This window comes from Lissotriton helveticus, chromosome 5_1 (genome assembly GCF_964261635.1).
Source record: "Lissotriton helveticus chromosome 5_1, aLisHel1.1, whole genome shotgun sequence".
NCBI classification, from domain to species: domain Eukaryota; kingdom Metazoa; phylum Chordata; class Amphibia; order Caudata; family Salamandridae; genus Lissotriton; species Lissotriton helveticus.
Window position 1 is genome coordinate 493,822,941 of NC_136065.1, and position 18,211 is coordinate 493,841,151.

The 18,211-nt window shown below is 46.8% G+C and overlaps 1 protein-coding gene across 1 annotated transcript in view; it reads right to left on the minus strand.

Annotated features, from left to right (window-relative positions):
- Nucleotides 1–16,384, minus strand: part of LOC144754692 (arylacetamide deacetylase-like 4) — a 188,630-nt gene extending 172,246 nt beyond the window's left edge. The window contains exon 1 of the mRNA XM_078642815.1: nt 16,145–16,384. Within this exon, the coding sequence (XP_078498941.1) occupies nt 16,145–16,327 (183 nt within the window). The 5' untranslated portion in view covers nt 16,328–16,384. The remainder of the gene's footprint in view (nt 1–16,144) is intronic.
- Nucleotides 16,385–18,211: the final 1,827 nt, after the last annotated feature.

Below are 18,211 nucleotides of genomic sequence, written 5' to 3' on the forward strand. Positions count from 1 at the left end.
AGTAAAACTAGACTGTTTTTATAGGCTCATATAGCAGTGCTGCCACTCTGGTTACAGAGACCTTAAAGGCGTAGACGGCAGGTAGATACACTAATACTACAAAAAAGGGTAACAGCTGTACTTATTACTCAAAATCTTTAACTAAATATTTGTAAACGCATTCATTTCGCCCTCATACATGTTGCCTTCATTACTACTAAAGCATCCACATTCCCTTCCATTCCGTGGTTTACACACAATCGATTTCAGTGCCTTATGAACAATAAACTGTTGTTCTATACAAAGCAACTTTGACAGCTGCACAATAAGGCGCACTGAATTTGTGTGAAGACAAACTTAAAATCTGTTCTGTATTAATGGAAATATACTCTCATATAACGATACATTCATGGCTGTATGTGCCATTAATAACGTATCTACTCAGTCATCCAAACGCCCCATCTCCACATTTAACCTCCAGTGCCCTCTCTTAACTAAGACAAACCAAGCCCATCAGATGGATAGGCTTAAAGCCACCAACCTTGTACACATGTGTTTGTTTGCTGATGAGGTGATGTCATAAAAAAAAGTAAAATGTCATGAAATAGATTTTCTCAAGTGTCATGTGGTCAGCAAAAGCAAGGTCCTGATCTGGGAACCCGGTCACAAATCATTGAATGTGATCTTCTTTATTGTCATCTTCGTGCCAAAGGGAAGAAGCAAACAAAAGATTAAGGTCTGTTAAATGAGGGAGTAACCTCCCTACTGGTGGGGCAACATCCATCCTGAAACACTTGCCAAACCGCCAGCACACTTCACTTCACAATCGGCCGCTGACAGGTAGACTTGCTTACCGCAGCGCGCTTGTTGTTGCTTGCTATTTTTTAAAAACGATATACTTATCATTTAATTGCGCCATATACCTACGCTATATTTTAATTAGATCGTGCTGCATACTTGCGCTTGTTGCAATTCACTGGACTGTCTGGGGCAACATCAGGGTAATAGTTCTTACTTGCACGATAATTGTTGGGCTCACCCTGCACTTTGCAGGACTCAGGGCAGCTAGGCACCGACATCCATCGCCTCGCGGCGTTTTAGGCCGCCATCTTGGGAGAGGGCATCTGGGGCTGCCGAATTACGGGCGCCATCTTTGTTGGGGGACTAGTTGCTTCCCTTACACTCCTCCCACGTCTTGGAAGAGCTCGCAGGGGCCTATTTAAACATTGGAATCGGCCTCTGACAGGTAGACTTGCTTACCGCAGGGCGCTTGTTTTTGCTTGCTATTTTTTAAAAACGTTATACTTATCATTTAATTGCGCCGTATACCTACGCTATATTTTAATTAGATCGCAATTCACTGGACTGTCTGGGGCAACATCAGGGTAATAGTTCTTACTTGCACGATAATTGTTGGGCTCACCCTGCACTTTGCAGGACTCAGGGCAGCTAGGCACCGACATCCATCGCCTCGCGGCGTTTTAGGCCGCCATCTTGGGAGAGGGCATCTAGGGCTGCCGAGTTACGGGCGCCATCTTTGTTGGGGGCCTAGTTGCTTCCCTTACACTCCTCCCACGTTTAAGGTTATTTAAGATGGACAGGCAGTCAGCGCGCAGCGATGGCGCGCAGCGTGTGCGCGCTGGAGGTGCGCCAGAGGTAAGCCCGTTTGCGCCCGCTCGCGCACAGGACGCGCCAGTAGAGCTGGCAACATTCCTAGACAACAGCTTTCTACCATCAGCAGACAGAGAGACTCTCTGTCCTGCGGATTACTAAATGTAAGATCTCTTAGTAAACATTCTGAAGAAATTACGCTACTCATTGAGTCTCATGAGTTAGACGTACTCTTCATGACAGAGACCTGGACCAATGCTAATAGCATGGAGGAGCTAGGACTAGCATGCCCGCCGGGCTATAAGATTAGACACATGCCTCGGGTAGGGGCCAGAGGAGGAGGAGTAGGGATGATCTTTAGAGAGACAATAGTTCTCTCCCAGCTTGACATTCAGACAATCCCAGGCTGTGAAGTAATGGGCTTCTCAATTAATGGTCAGGGGGGCGCACTCTATTTAGGTCTGTTGTGTCATAGACCCCCGGCGTGCGCCCTATCCGCTGTAACAGAGCTCATTGATATTATCTATGATCTTTCTAATTCGCACACGAGACTAATAGTGTTAGGAGATTTTAATTTATGGCCGGATGGCTCGACCGATTCAGAGTTGATCCAAGCTAACTGTAATATTCAGCTACAGCAACTAGTACTTGCTCCGACCCACGTAAAGGGTCACGCACTTGATCTTATCTTTGCCGACGTTGGCCAAGTGATCATACGAAACATTCTTCCTCAGTGTTGGACGGACTATGCACTCGTCCATTTTGATCTCTCACTTCCCGCCTCACCAATTAAGAAAGGCAGCTTAGGGGCTACTAAGTTGGGCAGACAATGATCTAAGCTCCTAAAACATTCTTCTCTCCCCACTCTGCTTCCAGACGGTTTCTTTCTGAGTGACAATGTAGACGCGAGCTATGAGACGCTTAGCCAGCGAATCTTAGTGTCATTGGATTCACTAGCTCCTCTGCAAAAAACTATAGTCAGAACAAAACATGCAATGCCGTGGTTCTCAGAAGAACTCCATCAGCTCAAACTTCGGTGTAAACGGGCTGTGCGGAACTGGAGAAAGCAGTACCTCGAGGCAGACAGAGCCTTTTTTAAACAGGCACTGGCGACGTATAAAGCCCAGATTAAACAGGCCAAGGCTAGTTTTTTGGAGAAATCATTGCTGTCAGCGGTGAATAAGTCCCAGGTCCTATTTAGGATCGTCAAAGATTTGGCATCTCCCGCTTGTACTGTAAAGAGCACGCCTGCCTCTCAAACTCTATGTGACTCATTGGCACAGGCCTTTGAGGACAAGATCACAACGATTTTGAACAACCTTGCTACACTGTCAGGTTCTGCCTATTACATCTTGGGCCAGCATACCTCTACGTCTTCTTCGGAGAAAGATGCCAGCCTGGCGCAATTGAATAGTTTTCCCCTGCCGTCCTTTGAAGATTTCTGTGTACTGGCAGACGGGGTATTTTCGGGCTCGCCATCGGACCCCCTTCCACCTAAATTTTGGAAACTATTCCGGGAAGAGGTCTTCCCACCCTGTTTTCTATCTGCTGTCAGTCCCTCGAGTCGGCACGGGTTCCGGACTGTTGGAAACTGGCGGTGGTCTCCCCTCTCCTGAAAAAGGACACCTTGGATCCCACCTACAGACCCATCTCGTTGCTCCCATTCCCAATTAAAATATTGGAGAAACTGGTTACTAAACATCTCTCCAGTTTCATGGAGACTAACGCTTGCTTGGACGTGGCCCAATTTGGCTTTAGACCCGCCCATGGGACGGAATCTGCGTTGGTGACAGTGCTAGATGACCTGCGGACGCGTGCCGACCATGGTCGAGCTGCTTTCTTTATTGCTCGACATGTCGGCCGCGTTCGACACGGTCAACCACACGATCCTGATTGGGAGACTGGAGGAAATAGGGGTGTCGGGATCGGCTCTTGATTGGCTGGTGTCTTATCTTGACAACAGACACCAAATGGTAGCCCTGCCTCCTTTTAAATCCAACACTAGAAGGGTCGGGCAGGGCGTGCCCCAGGAATCGGCCATCAGTCCGATCCTGTTCAATCTCTACCTCCGTCCCCTGATTCAGCTGATAAAATCTTTCGGCATAGCAGTCACCAACTACGCTGATGACACCCAACTTGTCTTCTCGTTTGAGGGCAAGTAGGCTGTGTCACAGGAGACTTTTTCTCAGTGTATGTCCACCACGGCGGAATGGTTGAGCCTTAACTCCTTACAATTCAACGATTCCAAAACTGAGGTACTACACTGCTCATTGGATCGCACCCCAAGGCCTCTTCCATTGAACTTTTGGCCTCCGTCCTTTCAGGGTACCAGTCTACCGGTCGAATCAGTTCGTAACTTGGGGGTGATGTTTTACTCCAGCCTGCAGTTAGATGTGTGTATAAACAAAACAGTGGCCACCTGCATGACACTGCTGCGGATGTTGCGGAAGATACTACCTATGCTTCCTGCACATTCCAGGCCAGAGGTAGTGCGGAGTATCATCCTAAGTAGGCTTGACTACTGTAACTCACTACTTCTGGGGGCACCTATGACCCTAGTGGGAAAACTGCAACGTGTTCAAAACTTCGCCGCTAAAGCGGCCCTTTCGCGCCGTCGCTCTGACTCATCCACAAAAGCACTCAGGGATCTCCACTGGCTGCCAATCCCTCAGAGGATTGATTTTAAAGCCCTTTGCCTGGTACATAAGGCCCTTCACGGTCAGGGCCCCTCCTCTTTACAGGACTTGTTTTCCTGGTATGTACCATCTAGATCTCTCCGCTCGGCCTCAGCCCGTCTAGTGGTAGTCCCCAAGATTTTGAGGACCCGGATGGGAGGCCGTTCTTTCAGGTTTACCGTGGCGAGACTGTGGAATTCCCTACCAATATGCTTGCGCAGCATGGATGATTGTATTCCCTTTAAGAAGGCCCTGAAAACTTATCTGTTTCCAAAAACGTTGTAAATTCTCTCTGTAAGCTGTGCAACTGCTCAAACACTGTGTTGTAACATCCAAGTCGAAGCGCCAGGATACCCGACGGGTGACAGTTATTGCGCTATACAAATGCACCAATACATACATACATACATACATACTTCGAATAACAGCCCCCAACCCACCTACAGCACCAAACAGGGTCCCCGGCACAGGGGGAGCTCAGGCAAGAAATACGTGCTATCACTGCCATCAGGGAAAACCACACGTTGGCACCTGCCTGACACCAGCACCTCCAACAGTCCAGCAAACCCCACTCATTCAACACTAAAACATATCACCTGTTTGAGGAGGGTGCATTCAACTAACCTACAACAGGCTGTGTATAGTGTGGTGTCGCGCCAGTGACGTAACTGGTGCGTGCCTGGGTTAAAATGATGTCCAAAGGGGGGGGCGCTTATAATGTTACCCGCTCTGCGGGTCTAGTTGGAGTGGCCCTACGGTCATGTGTTACTGTTACAATAAATAACTGCGTAGCCGGACGTGGTCAGACAGAGAAGACCTGCGTAGACAGAGAAATCTTGGTTTCATCTATCCATCTCCACAACAGTCACTACAAAATTATTGCAACTGACACTTTCCGGTTGGCTGAGGTGATGCCTTAGTCAGGCAGAACCTACCACTCCCATCAGGGGCGAGGAATTACACACACTGTATAACCTGCGCTTACCCTTGGGTAGTTTGGCACGCTTATCACAGAGGTAATGTGTAATACATTTGCACAGAACTCACTCACGATAAATACATGGAGCATCACAAAAAAGTCTTCACACGTGATGTATGTAAACAACGTTTGTATTCAACACACATAAAAATCAGCACCATGAACATCTTGTCTTTCTGGGCATAATACACACTCGGAATTAATACTTGCAGTTCTAGGCCCAACAGTGTTAAATTGACATCAATAATATCCTCACTTGGGACAGATCCTATTCTAAACCCCACCCCCAGCACCCTTAAGAGGTGCAATGTGATGTCAACCCCAGGCCCACCCTAGAATATTTTATAATTCAATACAACACAGTTATAGGGTGCAACCTGGGTCACAACAATATCAGAAATATGTACATGCGAAGAATTATAAATAACACTTTTTAGCAGCACCGTGGGCCAAGGCCGATTGGGTAAACCAATGGCAAACGTAGTGTTCTTCTGGCAAGAAATCAACGTGTAAAGTAGAACTGCCGGCCAGTGTTGTGAAAAACAGATGGTCTGCAGACTGTCACTCCCACACACACACTCACTCCGCACCCATACACAATGCAACGGATATCAGGCAAGTCCGTACAATACAAGCTTGCAAACATACACACTTAGCACCCACATGTGGTGCAACTGATACGCAGCAGTTCAATTGATTTCACACTGCAAACTCCGTGGCCCAAGCCTCCTTTCACCCTCCAGCTCACCCAGACTGTCAGGTGCCCACAGATGGAAGATAACCAGCCCTCCTCCCCATCAGATACTAGGCCGCACGCAGCCGAAGTCACACTTAGTCAGTTTATACGTAGCAGGTCTATTTAGAAGGTAGTCATCCAAAGGGGTTGGCAGCCACTAGAGAAGTTCACCTACAGGATGCGGAGCAAAAGCTGGCTGAGGGCAAAAGTCCTAAAACAAGCATTTACAATGCAATAGGTCTCGCAGCATTAAAGTTTGAGTTATTGGCATTGTGTATGACAATGCCAATAGTTATAACTTTTGCAAATGTGACACCTATAGCATTTGTAATGCAATATGTGTTGTATTTACGTGACTTAGATGTATTGATATTATAAATAACACTGGCTTTTAATTTTTTTAATAATTAATACTTAAATAAAAGTTATTGTAATTGTCTTGCCTTCTGATCTTATACCTGGGGTGATAGCTATGACGATGATGGGAGCTGATGTGTGAGTCAACCAGGTGTCTGTCAAGATAAGCAGGTAATTTGAGTTGTGTGGAACACACAGTTGCCATAAACACCAGGACCTCAAACTTCCCACAAAGACTATAACTTGCTTTGTAAACTGGTGAGCTGTGTAAAGAGCACAGTGAACGTAATGAAGCCAAGGGGAAAAAAAATGTGTTTGTCTATTCAAGTTCACAGAAGTAGGGATGAAGAAGGCCAGTAAATGAAAAGTGCATGAAGCCACTAACCAGCAGAGGAACAGGGTGGTTGGTAAGTGACGCACATCTGGTGCTGCTTCCGTCTCCATGACCTGCTGTGATTTCACAAGCTGCACAAGTGAGACACAATTAGAGAACTGAAAAAAAGGATAGACTCGGTAGAAGCTTGTTGTGCACGCTGCAGTAAAAGGAAAATTATTTAAAACATGTTTATGTGTTTGTGAACCAGGACCCCGTGGCGGCCAGGCAAAATTGCATTTGTGTGAACTGTGCATGATGTCACGTACGACAGGTGAAAGCACCCCAGTTGCTGTTTTCTTCTCTATGTATTGCATTGTGATCGGCTACTGCGAGAAGTCCAAAAGAAGACACCATTTGACTTTTTTTTTTAGACACACACTATGAGGTCTTTTACAGGGCAAATGTAGGCTGCAGAATCATCTGTGTGCCTACCACAAGTGTTACGGTAATTAATAAATTTATCTACTGGCCACCTCTGCTTTGGAAAGAATGCGTCGGGAATGTGGCAGAAGGCTTTTTGAAGTAAAGAATATTTTCCTGATTAGTTTCTTGTTTCCCAATCAGCTGAGTGAGCGACGACCCAATAACAAGCTTTTAGCCAGCATTGTCAGCCCTACGATCACAACGGGAAGAAAGGGGCACCGAGCGCAGCGTTGCGCTCACTTATGAGCTTGTGGTGCAGATGGGAAGTGGCTTTGCCTGCATTGGCTTGCCAGCTGTCGTTGCCAGTGGCTGGGCGCCACTCTGAGCGGGCTTGTTGAGGGGCAGGCGCTGGAGTACAACCCACAGCTGTACATGAGCCAAGGCAGGAAACAATAACGAGTTGTGCACATGTTTTAAGGAATGCAGCTGCCATCGTGCCCGCCGCTGCCCGCAAAAGTGAAACAACGAGTATCATGGCCGTAAAAGTAACGTTTTGGCTGCGTGCAGTGAAATGCGGGTTAATTTACAAGAACAGGGATAAAGCAGTGGGAGAGCAAACTAGGGAGGGAGAAAGGGTGGGTGGAGGGGGTGCCACCAGCACGGTCCCAAGGAGGGGGCAATAAAAAGCCGGGGCACGCAGTGGCGAACGAGGGCCCGGGATACCTCTGGCCTGAAAGCAGTGAGCAGGGGACAACACAAGGTGACACGCCCGTGACCCCGCTACACACCCGGTGTTTCTTGCCACAGGCGCTGTTGCCCCTTCCGCCAGGACCGAAGCCGCTCTGCCAGGCGTTACTCACCAGCAGCTGTGCTCGTCATGATTCCTTCAGTCACTTCACTCCCGCATCCCGTTGACTTTATAAATGTATTTGCTGTAAGAAACAACATAAATAAACTCGTCTGTGTCTGAGCCATCGTTCACCCATAGCATATGTTAATTAGTAACGTGCTCCAGTTTCTGGGCAGTGGAAGTGCGCGCGCAAAACGAAACCTATCGTGGGGCGGGACTTCCGTTTTGTGAAGCCCGCGCCCACAGAGTGCCTGGAGGAGCTAGTAACGTGCTCCAGTTTCTGGGCAGTGGAAGTGCGCGCGCAAAACGAAACCTATCGTGGGGCGGGACTTCCGTTTTGTGAAACCCGCGCCCACGGAGTGCCTGGAGGAGCAGTGGTGACGCGGGGCTCCCATGCCCGAGGGAGAGCCCCGCGGTCGGAGGCTGCACAAGTCCGGAGTGCCGGTGAGCGGGGAAGGGGGGGGATGCATGTGTGTGTGTGTGTATGTGTGTGTGTGTGTGCGACGGCGGAGGGGTGGGGGGGGGACGTCTCTCCGTGCGTGTATGTGCGCTTGTGTATGTGTGTGCGCATGCGTGCAGGGGGAGGTGTGCCTGTGTATGTTTGCGCTTCCCAGGAGACAGCCACGGCGAGATGCGCGCGGCCAGGTGCTGTCTCCTGGGAAGCAGACACAGTAACAATAGATCTCGGCGAGACAGCGCTTACGCGCTGTAACGCTACGAGACCTAAAAAGAAGTGGGGGGACTAATCTAGTAAATCAGTATGCAAGTTGACATCACGGCCTGTGGCATCATGGAATGTGACATCACAGAAAGTGGCATCATAAGAAGTGACATCAGATCCTAAGCTCTCACATATATGTTTAACATGTCTATCATGAGTACATTGGAGCACATTTCGAGTATACAGGGAAACCCTCCTGATTTAGGCAGAAGATTCACACTTTTGTAAGATACACTTGAAACAATGTTGCCTTTTGTCAGTGTAAACTTTCTCTAGCCATAGTGCTTTACAAGAAAAAAAATGGTGATATTTAAATTATTACAACAGGGTAGGAAGCACTATATAAATGCTATTTATTTTGTGTAAGTACTGGGAAGGACCAACATATGTGACATTCTTACAGCGAAAACATATCCCCTAAACAGAACCTGAGCAAAGTGAAAAGCTGCCTCTCTTAAGTATGTGTGAAGTGCTAACAAGATGTGAGCCTTTGTTTCCCTTCGCTGCATTTGCTTCTAGGCATGAGGCTCCTGGCTGCTGCCAGCCAGGAGACTCGAACAAAAGGAGGCCTGATGACCCCTCAGATTTGGCCTTTGTTATGGGCCCAGCAGGAGTATTAACTAAGAAAGCCCCCTCCCCGCCTGCACGTGTATATAGAATAGAAAGCAGACAAAGCAGACAACAATGTGCAGGCGCTGCTGTAGGTGTTCCGGTGTTTACAAATTACACCGGAACGAATTCAGCATATTTTTCAGTGATGCCCAACTTTTTAGCAGGGTGGATGGCGTCCTCTCTGTAAAAAATAGTGGGTGGACATAACGGAAAACACATGGAGAGCCCACATTGAAGCTACATACAGTACGATCTCAAGCTCAGATGAGTTAAACACCCTTAAATCTGCAAAACCAATGCAGACAGACACCAGGGAGGCAACTCACACGGCTTAAAAACCGACAGCTACAGAGAAAATAGAGACCAAAACTGGCCCACAGAGAACCAAAAATCCACTTTACCATCGGAATAATCAAAAAGAGGATAATCCTTAATTAGAATCCTGGGAGACAACAAGGTCAGAACCATCGGAAAACCACCCACAGATCACACAAAAGCAGGTACTGAAAATCATAAACTTGAGATCAAATGGAGCACCAGGGCCAAAGGGCCTGCCAAACGCATTATTCAGACAAGATCCATCCTTTTGGTTTGGCCATCTCACTCCTTTCTTCACATACATCCTAGAGCCCAGCACGATTCCACACTCCTGGCGAGATAGCATTTTACAACCAATATATAAATCAGGGACCCGTTCAGATCCATCCAATTGTAGACTGATAGCACTCATTGACGTTGAGGCAAAAATCTATGCATCAAACCTGCTGGCAGACCTAGAAGATTGGGTCAGCCGCATAAATCTCATCCCGAACACACAAACGGGATTTCGGGCAGGGATGGGCACTCTAACAAACATATCCGCAGTTACTCTTCTAGCTAACCAAGCCATTGCAAAATCGAACATTCTGTACGAGTGATTTGTAGACCTCAAAGCTGCTTTCGATAAAGTACTGAGACCTAAGCTATGGGAGAAAATGAAAAAATGGGGAGCCCCAACCAAACTACTAGAGGCAATCAACAACCTTTATTCACAAACATGGGTTCAAATAAAAAAAAGGAGACGGGCAAAGCCTAACAAACAAAATTTCAACTAGTAACGGCTTAAAACAGGGGTGCGTGTTGGCCCCGTTTATTCAACATCCATACAGCTGACTTAGAGGAAGATTTTCGCTCATCACAAGGCGACCCCCCAAAACTGGGGACACATCAATAGTAAGTCCAATATGCGGACGACATCGTCCTATCTCAAGTGCCCCTAGGTTTGCAGCGATTGATTTTCCAACTAGCAGCATATACCAGCTCCGCTCTACTTGTAATCAACCACCAAAAGTCGTGTGCTTTTCAAACTCCCACAAAAATGCCCTAAATTCACCTGGACGCTAAATGATAAACCTTTGTCCCAGGTATATACATACAAATATCTGGGGTTCCATCTTGACCGCCAACTCAGTTTTAAGCAACACCTGGACTCGAAGACAATAACAGCCAAACAACTGCTATTTGCATTCAAAATCTTGGAGAAAAATCTTAGCAGTTGTTCAACTAACCATTTGCTAAAGGTCATCGTGGCAAAAATGTTGCCATTCATATCGTACGGTTCGAAAATGATGAATGCAAAGGACTTGACAGTTTTAAATACAGCGCAATCCAGTCTCTTTAAGAAATTGTTCTCAATCACACGTCATATTTCACAAGCACAGATAAGACTAGAATACGGTCTCAAAAAACAGATACCTGCAAGACAAGGAGCCTTGGTTAAATACTTTTGGAGGATGAGGTCAGCAGAAGACAACACCATAGCCCACTATTGCTGGCAAGAGATCGAAAGACAAACCAGGCTAAGCAAATCTGTGTTCCCAGTTCTAAAAGAATCGCTTTCTGCACTAAAGCTAGATGCAGTTTGGCTTACAAGAACGACCTACTCAAGGTTAAAAAAAACAGCGAATAAAGCCATCAAGCAACAACCACTGCTAATAGATAAAGCCGCCTTGGCCAACAAAACTCATGCATGGGCCATGATGCCATCTTACAAAACATTGAAACCCCAACCGTATTTGTCAGACCATTTAAAAAAAAATTTAAAAAGGCGGAACTAGACCCTACTAACGCTGGGCTTATTTCCCTCGAAAGACCTTACTCCAAAATGGATACAGACGTTGACAACAAAGGAATGCCGCCTCTGCGGACATGGATAGGAGCTATTACTACATCTTCTATGTATTTGTCCTGCGCTACAAGATACCCAGAAAACCCTCCTTCGGGAAATACGGAGGAGAGAACAAATAAGGACCTGCAGAGCGGCTGTCATAAAATGTCTTGTAGGCTCAAATTCAACTGTCTTGCAAGGCAAATACATTTTGGAATTTATCTGCAAAATAACTAGATAAGAACTAGTGCTGAACTGAACCTGATAAAACAGAATTGCTTTACGCATTTATTTTAAATTTGGCTCAGTACTTGCAGTATATTATATCCTGGAGAAGCAAGAAAGTTCAGGTACAGTTTTAACCAATTCATCTAGAAGCTTGCTCTCCTTTATATAAACTAATCCCCATGTGCTTATTCTTTTTATGCATTTTTTACTAAAAGTATTTTCATTATTAGTGGGTGGAAACCGTCCACCAGCGTGTACCCCCAACTTGTGCCTTGCTCACAAGGGTTACGCAAGGGCCTTCCTGCACCATCCCAGTACTGCAAAGCACGGGGGTCAAGCATTCTCTTGACCTGCTCTGATCGCTTTCAAAAGCATTCTCCAGCCCAGTCAATCACTCTCACCACCCGTCCGGGCTGGGTGAGGAGAGGGCAGTTGGTCCGCCACGCTGAGGGCCAAGAAGGAACAGCCGTACCCAGGCAATCCGGGCACAACGTCTGGTGCACAGTGATTCGGGTCTCACCTGACAATTCTGGTCACACACACAGGCGCAAGTTCAGCAATGCCTCACAAAGTAGAATAAGACACTACTACGGTTACGGCCCCACCTGTGAGGGTTACAACCTGTGAATCGGACCAGCACGCAATAAGCATGCAGTTGGGGTGTCAAACGAGAGAGTTACAGCAAAATTGAGGAAACTGGTGAAGTCGGGTCCCGCAACGGGTGAATCTGCTTACAGCCACCAAGATCCTTATACGATCCAAGGTGTCTACGATGCAGGGGTCACATGCCTTAGATGCAATCAAGACTTCTGGGGCTCTGCGCAAGACAATCCGGCTTCAGGCACAATTCTTAGTTCCACACTCATGCCACACAAACAGTTGGGATCCAGCAGATGATGTGGGCACTTAAGAGGGCACCACTCTCCAGGTGTCACAGGTAGACATGTGGGGCTCTCGTAGGAGCTCTTTGATGTCCCCGAAACCTCAGAAAGAACAGGGGGCAAGCCAACAAGCCCTTGAAGAGCACATTTCAGGGTGCCTCACAGCAGCAGGTAGCCAGCCCAGGCCAGCCACTATTCAGAAAGGGTGCACAGACGCTTTCAATAGCTGTAATCATCCTTGTGCACAACAGATTCCTCCGAAACCCCATCGGTGAAGGGCGCACACTGGCCTGTAATGGCAGGCTGGACATATTGTTAGAAACACCATAAGTGCAAAAGCACACACCAGCCTACAACGGCCGGCCGGACGGACATATGTTCAAGCACCTCATTGGTGCAAGTGCGGGGACCTACGTGCAATGGCAGGCTGATCACAAGTTTGAAATCGTCATAGCTGCCAGTGAGTACACAGGCCTGCCTGCAATGGCGGGCAGAACACAGACTTACAACCACCATAGGTGCCAGTGCACACACACACAAGCCTGCAATGGCAGACCCAGACTATGTTTAGAAACCTCAGGTAAGCACTATTTCCTAATGTGTGTAGGAAGGGCATGTGCACTTTCACACTGCCTTTACAGTGGGACAGTGCCCCAGGCCCTAAGGCCACAACAAGAGAATCCGCCACACCCGGGAGATGTCCCATGGGGAGAGCAGACCATATAGGTAGGATAAGCCCATTGGGAGTTCTTTCCTACCCTGGCAGCGAACAGGCAGATGTACCTAACTGCCCTCTCACATATGCAGAGCTCCACCCCTCAGGAACCTACCCTCCGGCCACTCTGGGGGAAGTTAAAGGCCCCCTCAGGATTGGCTAATGAGTGAGAAAGGACAACTTGAGCATGATACATGTTTGGCAGGCTATTCCAGTGGGTGGTACAATCGGTGTTGCATCCCACTACTAGCCAATACAGTACCAGCCTTGGGTATGTGATGTACCTTTTGACAGGACACTCACAGGTAAGACACCTAACCCAATCAAGTAAGCACCCTATCCTGGCATGTATAGGAAGGGCATTCACACTTTCCTACTGCAGTACAGTGGGTAAGTGCCCAGAGTCCAAAGGTCATGAAACAAGAGTTGGCAAAACCAGGAGGACAAACAGCAAAACGTTTTAGGGAGATCCTCCTAAGAAGGGCCATGTCCAACAAGAATCCTCAAGCCCTCTGCCCAGCTCGTCATGAGTCACAGTGGAGCTGTGCTCATGACGAGCTGGGCTCGTCATAACGGCTGCGCGCCACCCATGCACGATTGATTCCCCGCTTGTGCGAGCAAATTAATCAGTGGGCGGGGTTGTGACGAGCCCAGCTCGTCATGAGCACAGCTCCACTGTGACTCATGACGAGCTGGGCTCGTCACGAGCACCCCGGCGCCGCGCTCACCCCCCTCCGCACCGTGGGGGAATTACCCCCGCAGCGAAGGGGTTAAGGAGGGACTCCTGCATGATGCAGAATGGGAGGATGAAGCATTCGGGTAAAGCCGGTCTCACCATGAGAGGAAGAGGCGGAGCCTCGTCCTCATCCAGTAGTACGACAGTAGGGACATTGAAACGGGTGGGTCACTATCGGGCCTATATTCAGGTCTTAATCTTTACTTGGAATAACAGCCCAACAGAGGTAAGTAAACAAATAAATAAAATTAATTTCATTGCACGCGCTGCATAGCAACAAAATTCATTTTATTTATGTATTTGTTTACTTAACTCCGTTGGTCCGTATTCCGGATTTTACGACCCCACACCCTGCCCCTCCCCCGCCAGCGCCTGGTAGCACTCCCACCATGTGCCGTTACTGAAAAACACTGACGATTTCTGAACAATTAATGTAATGGTTCAGTTAATTCATGTCACTGATTTAGCTACCATTTATGTCATGCTTTACTGAATCTAGCACTCCATTGCTTAGCTGTTCCCAGAATGTTGTGTTTTAGTATTTTTTTTTCGTTCAGCATTCTCTTTTAGGGTGCATGCTTTCAATTGAGTCATCGCCAGGTATTTATAATGGCAGTGATTGAGAGCTTTGGTGTTTAAGTTCAAGGCAGTGCAAGTTTCTCACACTGCCAGCCAGTGGGGTCAAACATTTGTTCAGAATGCACAGCCATCCAATTGTTGGCTTTTTAAGATCAAGCATTTAAGACCTCTTCTGTATACTTTAGTATACACTTTAGTATCTACTTAAATGTGTATGTACTTAATGGGCTCTGGAGATTAGCCATAGAACTTGTCTGCTTCCGCTTAGGGACTTTTTTCTATTCAACTGCCTCTATTTAACTGTCTTGATAGAAAATGACCAGCAGAGGTCAGTAAAATACCAGAATTGCTTTCTGCGGAGGGGCTTTCTTTTTTTTCTTTTTCTGGCAACTGCCTCTAATTAACTTTCTTGATAGAAAACGACCAGCAGAGGTCAGTAAAATACCAGAATCACTTTAGCATTCTCTAGATTCCAGCCCATAGAAATCGTCTTCCACGAGCACCCGTAGACAATAATATTTTTTTCAATTCCTGTATTTTCAGATATATGACCACCGAAGGCCCTGTGTTTATATTAAAAACAGAGCTTTGGACTATACAATTTCCAGCTGAAATGCAATATTTCTCTCCATGTGTCCCCATATCTGGCGTGTCACGCAGTTTGGTGCTTACTTTCCCACCACGTTAAAGAACAATAGATGTTTCAGCACCCAGGCTAATGTGCTGCATAGCTAAATACATATACGGTCCCAAAGGCGAGACCGACTGCATTGCAAATGCTTGTTTTTTCTTTTTACAGTTTTGATATAGCGCAAACTCAACCCGAAGGTATCAGAGCCTTTACGCGAGCACCAGTTCATTACACACGTATTTGCCCAGAATCACAGGATGCTTGAGCCTCCCGCCAAGACTAGAACCTGGTTCCCCAGCTTCAAGGTCCGCCGCTCTGACCCTTACGCCGCATCGTCTATTTGCAGAGCACACACTAACAACAATTGACAGAGCCAATAGTCCAGGCTGGTTTTAGGTGTATGTCAGTAACTACGTTATTATATGGATGCAATAACAGAAAGCTCAGAGAGGCACCAAAAAAGCAGTCAGGTGGTTCACTATGAAATTCACAGAAATGTAGTTTACTGTTTAAGCCATGCCTATAAGTACATAGACCCCCTCCCCCCCAGCCACACACTTTTTTCATCCCACTCGAAGCCCTGACTGTATGGATACAAAAGAACTACTTAACTTTAACAGACACAATCATTTGGAGGAGAGGGTCTTCCGTTTACCTTTAATTTAAAAAACAAAACAAACAAAAAAAACAACAAAAAAAACAGTTTCATGCTGTGAAGCCCCACCGCCTCCCCAACCACTAGTGCCAAAAAAGAGTGCAATGCAATTTAATATACTAGTACATATACTCACGACTAGCTGTGCACAGACAACATCCTAGCAGATTTAAGCTGTGTAAGGACTCACTCTCGGCGCCATTACGGAGCAACAATACTCAAATACATTTAAAAACGCAAACTGGTAGTTCCATGTTTTACTGAGCATGCCTTACGGAGCACGATTAAGCAACGTCAATAGGCGGTAGACTCACCAGCACTGCCGTGCCTATCATCATGCCGTGAACGAATCTCAGCTTCCCAGGGTGGGCTAACCCAGGAGGGAGGTCTGAATTTACATATTCAAAATAAATCACCCCGGCTACCAGCAGGAAGAACAGCCACATCAGCACGACGACGAGGACCGGGATCCCCAGCGCAATGACTCCCAACACCATGTTGCCTGCTCGTGAAGGAGCACAGCTGCCCTCTGCGACTGCACTTGTCACTTCCTGGTTCTCGCTGCGTCAGCAGGATGTGCATGAATTAACATACAAAACGAGCACAATGGCCCTTGGAAAACAAGCATTTGCAATGCTAGAGGTCTCGCATTCACGCAAGTTTGAGCTATTGACATTGCAAATAACAACAATGCCTTTTTTTTGTTTTTGTTTTAAAAACATAAATAAAAGGCATTGTTATTTACAATGCCAATAGCTGAAACTCTCGTAACTGCGAGACCTATTGCATTGCAAATGCTTGTTCTATGTGCATAGTCGGAGAAAAACTGTTGCCTTTATTGGCAGAGCTCACCTTTTGTAACATCGCTGGTACAGTCTATCATAACAACATTGGTATGGTCCCCCATCTTATGTCTTCGTTGGGACTGCCCCTCCCTCATTGTCATCATAGGTACACTGCACCTGCATATGACATCATGATAAGATCTCTGCTTATGACGTCATTGGTGCAGTTCTCCTAATTTATTTATAGGACAGAAAGATCTCACAAACGTGCAGCAGCAAAGCCATCAGAAATGTTTATTTAGTTAAAAAATGGCAATTGATCCCTCGGACAAAGAACAGTTTTTTTTTGTCTCTGATGACTTACTTCGGACCTCGGCCTAGTTTAATCCATGGTGGCCCGTGGCAATCAGGTTATTCCCAGACAGCAGGACCATGTGGCCTCTTATCCCCGTCATGCGCTATCCGCGACAACCTCTGTGGCCTCTGTCTCCGAAGAGACCCATCGCCCAATAAGGCGAGCATGGTGCCACAACACCACAAAAATGACCTAGACACAGTGCCTACCACTCCAGAGTTATGCATCCGCAAGCCCCTGGGCACCGATAGGCACATCCACGGAAAGGAATCACCACACTATGCCTTTCTCTCCAAGGATCTGTATTTCAGAGCCCCAGAGCGCTGCACTGCACTGCTACAGAAAGTGCCCTCTCGTCCCCATAAGAGGTACAAGGTGAACCCTGACTGTACCAGAACATTCCCACACCCCTGACAGACTGCCAACACCTGCACTCCTACAGGCAGAACTGTGATGTACACTCTGATACTGTGCTTTAAATGGGCCGCTACTCACAGGTACGGAGTACCGACACTTCTTATTTTTATCACTCTGCGTACCAGTACTTATGAAGGGTAGGCGCAATGGCCTCTAGTGGTGGTAGCCTGTCTCTTTGACAGCCAACGCACTTTTATGGCCCTGAGCTGAGCCCCCGCTGAACTATTCCGCGTGGGCTCATTTGCATGATATCCGGGTGTTTGCCCTCATGCTGTTTTTGTTGCAAGGAGTGGAGGCAGCCCAGTGATGGCACAGTGAGGCAAGCCATGGGAGGTAAGGTGGTTAAAAGGGCATTTGTCTGCTTATGTTTGTCTGTTTGCCTGCTTGTGTGTGTGTGTGTGTGTGTTTTTGTGTGAGAGAAAAACGAGAGAAATTTTACAAAATAAGGAAATGTTAAAATAATCAGCGTTTGACTTACGTTTTGTATAACGAATTAACCTGTTTTGTTTATAGAATCACATTTCTCGTGTTTTGGTATGTGTTGCAACTAGTATACAAGTCTATAAGCTTCGCATGTCTTGCCGTTAGCCCCGCACCTAGACCCGCCCACTCGCCATATTCAAACCTGCACTATTGTTCGCGCAATAAGGACAATCCACACTTGTTCTCGTAGCAAAAAAGGTCACTATTTATTAAGACAGTCGAAACAGATCATCCTATAAATACAGTTATTCCTAAATAATTAAACAATGGCTCATTTTCCAAATATTTCCTTAATAGTTGCGTATAACCAAAAACATTCCCAACAATTTTGTAATAACCAA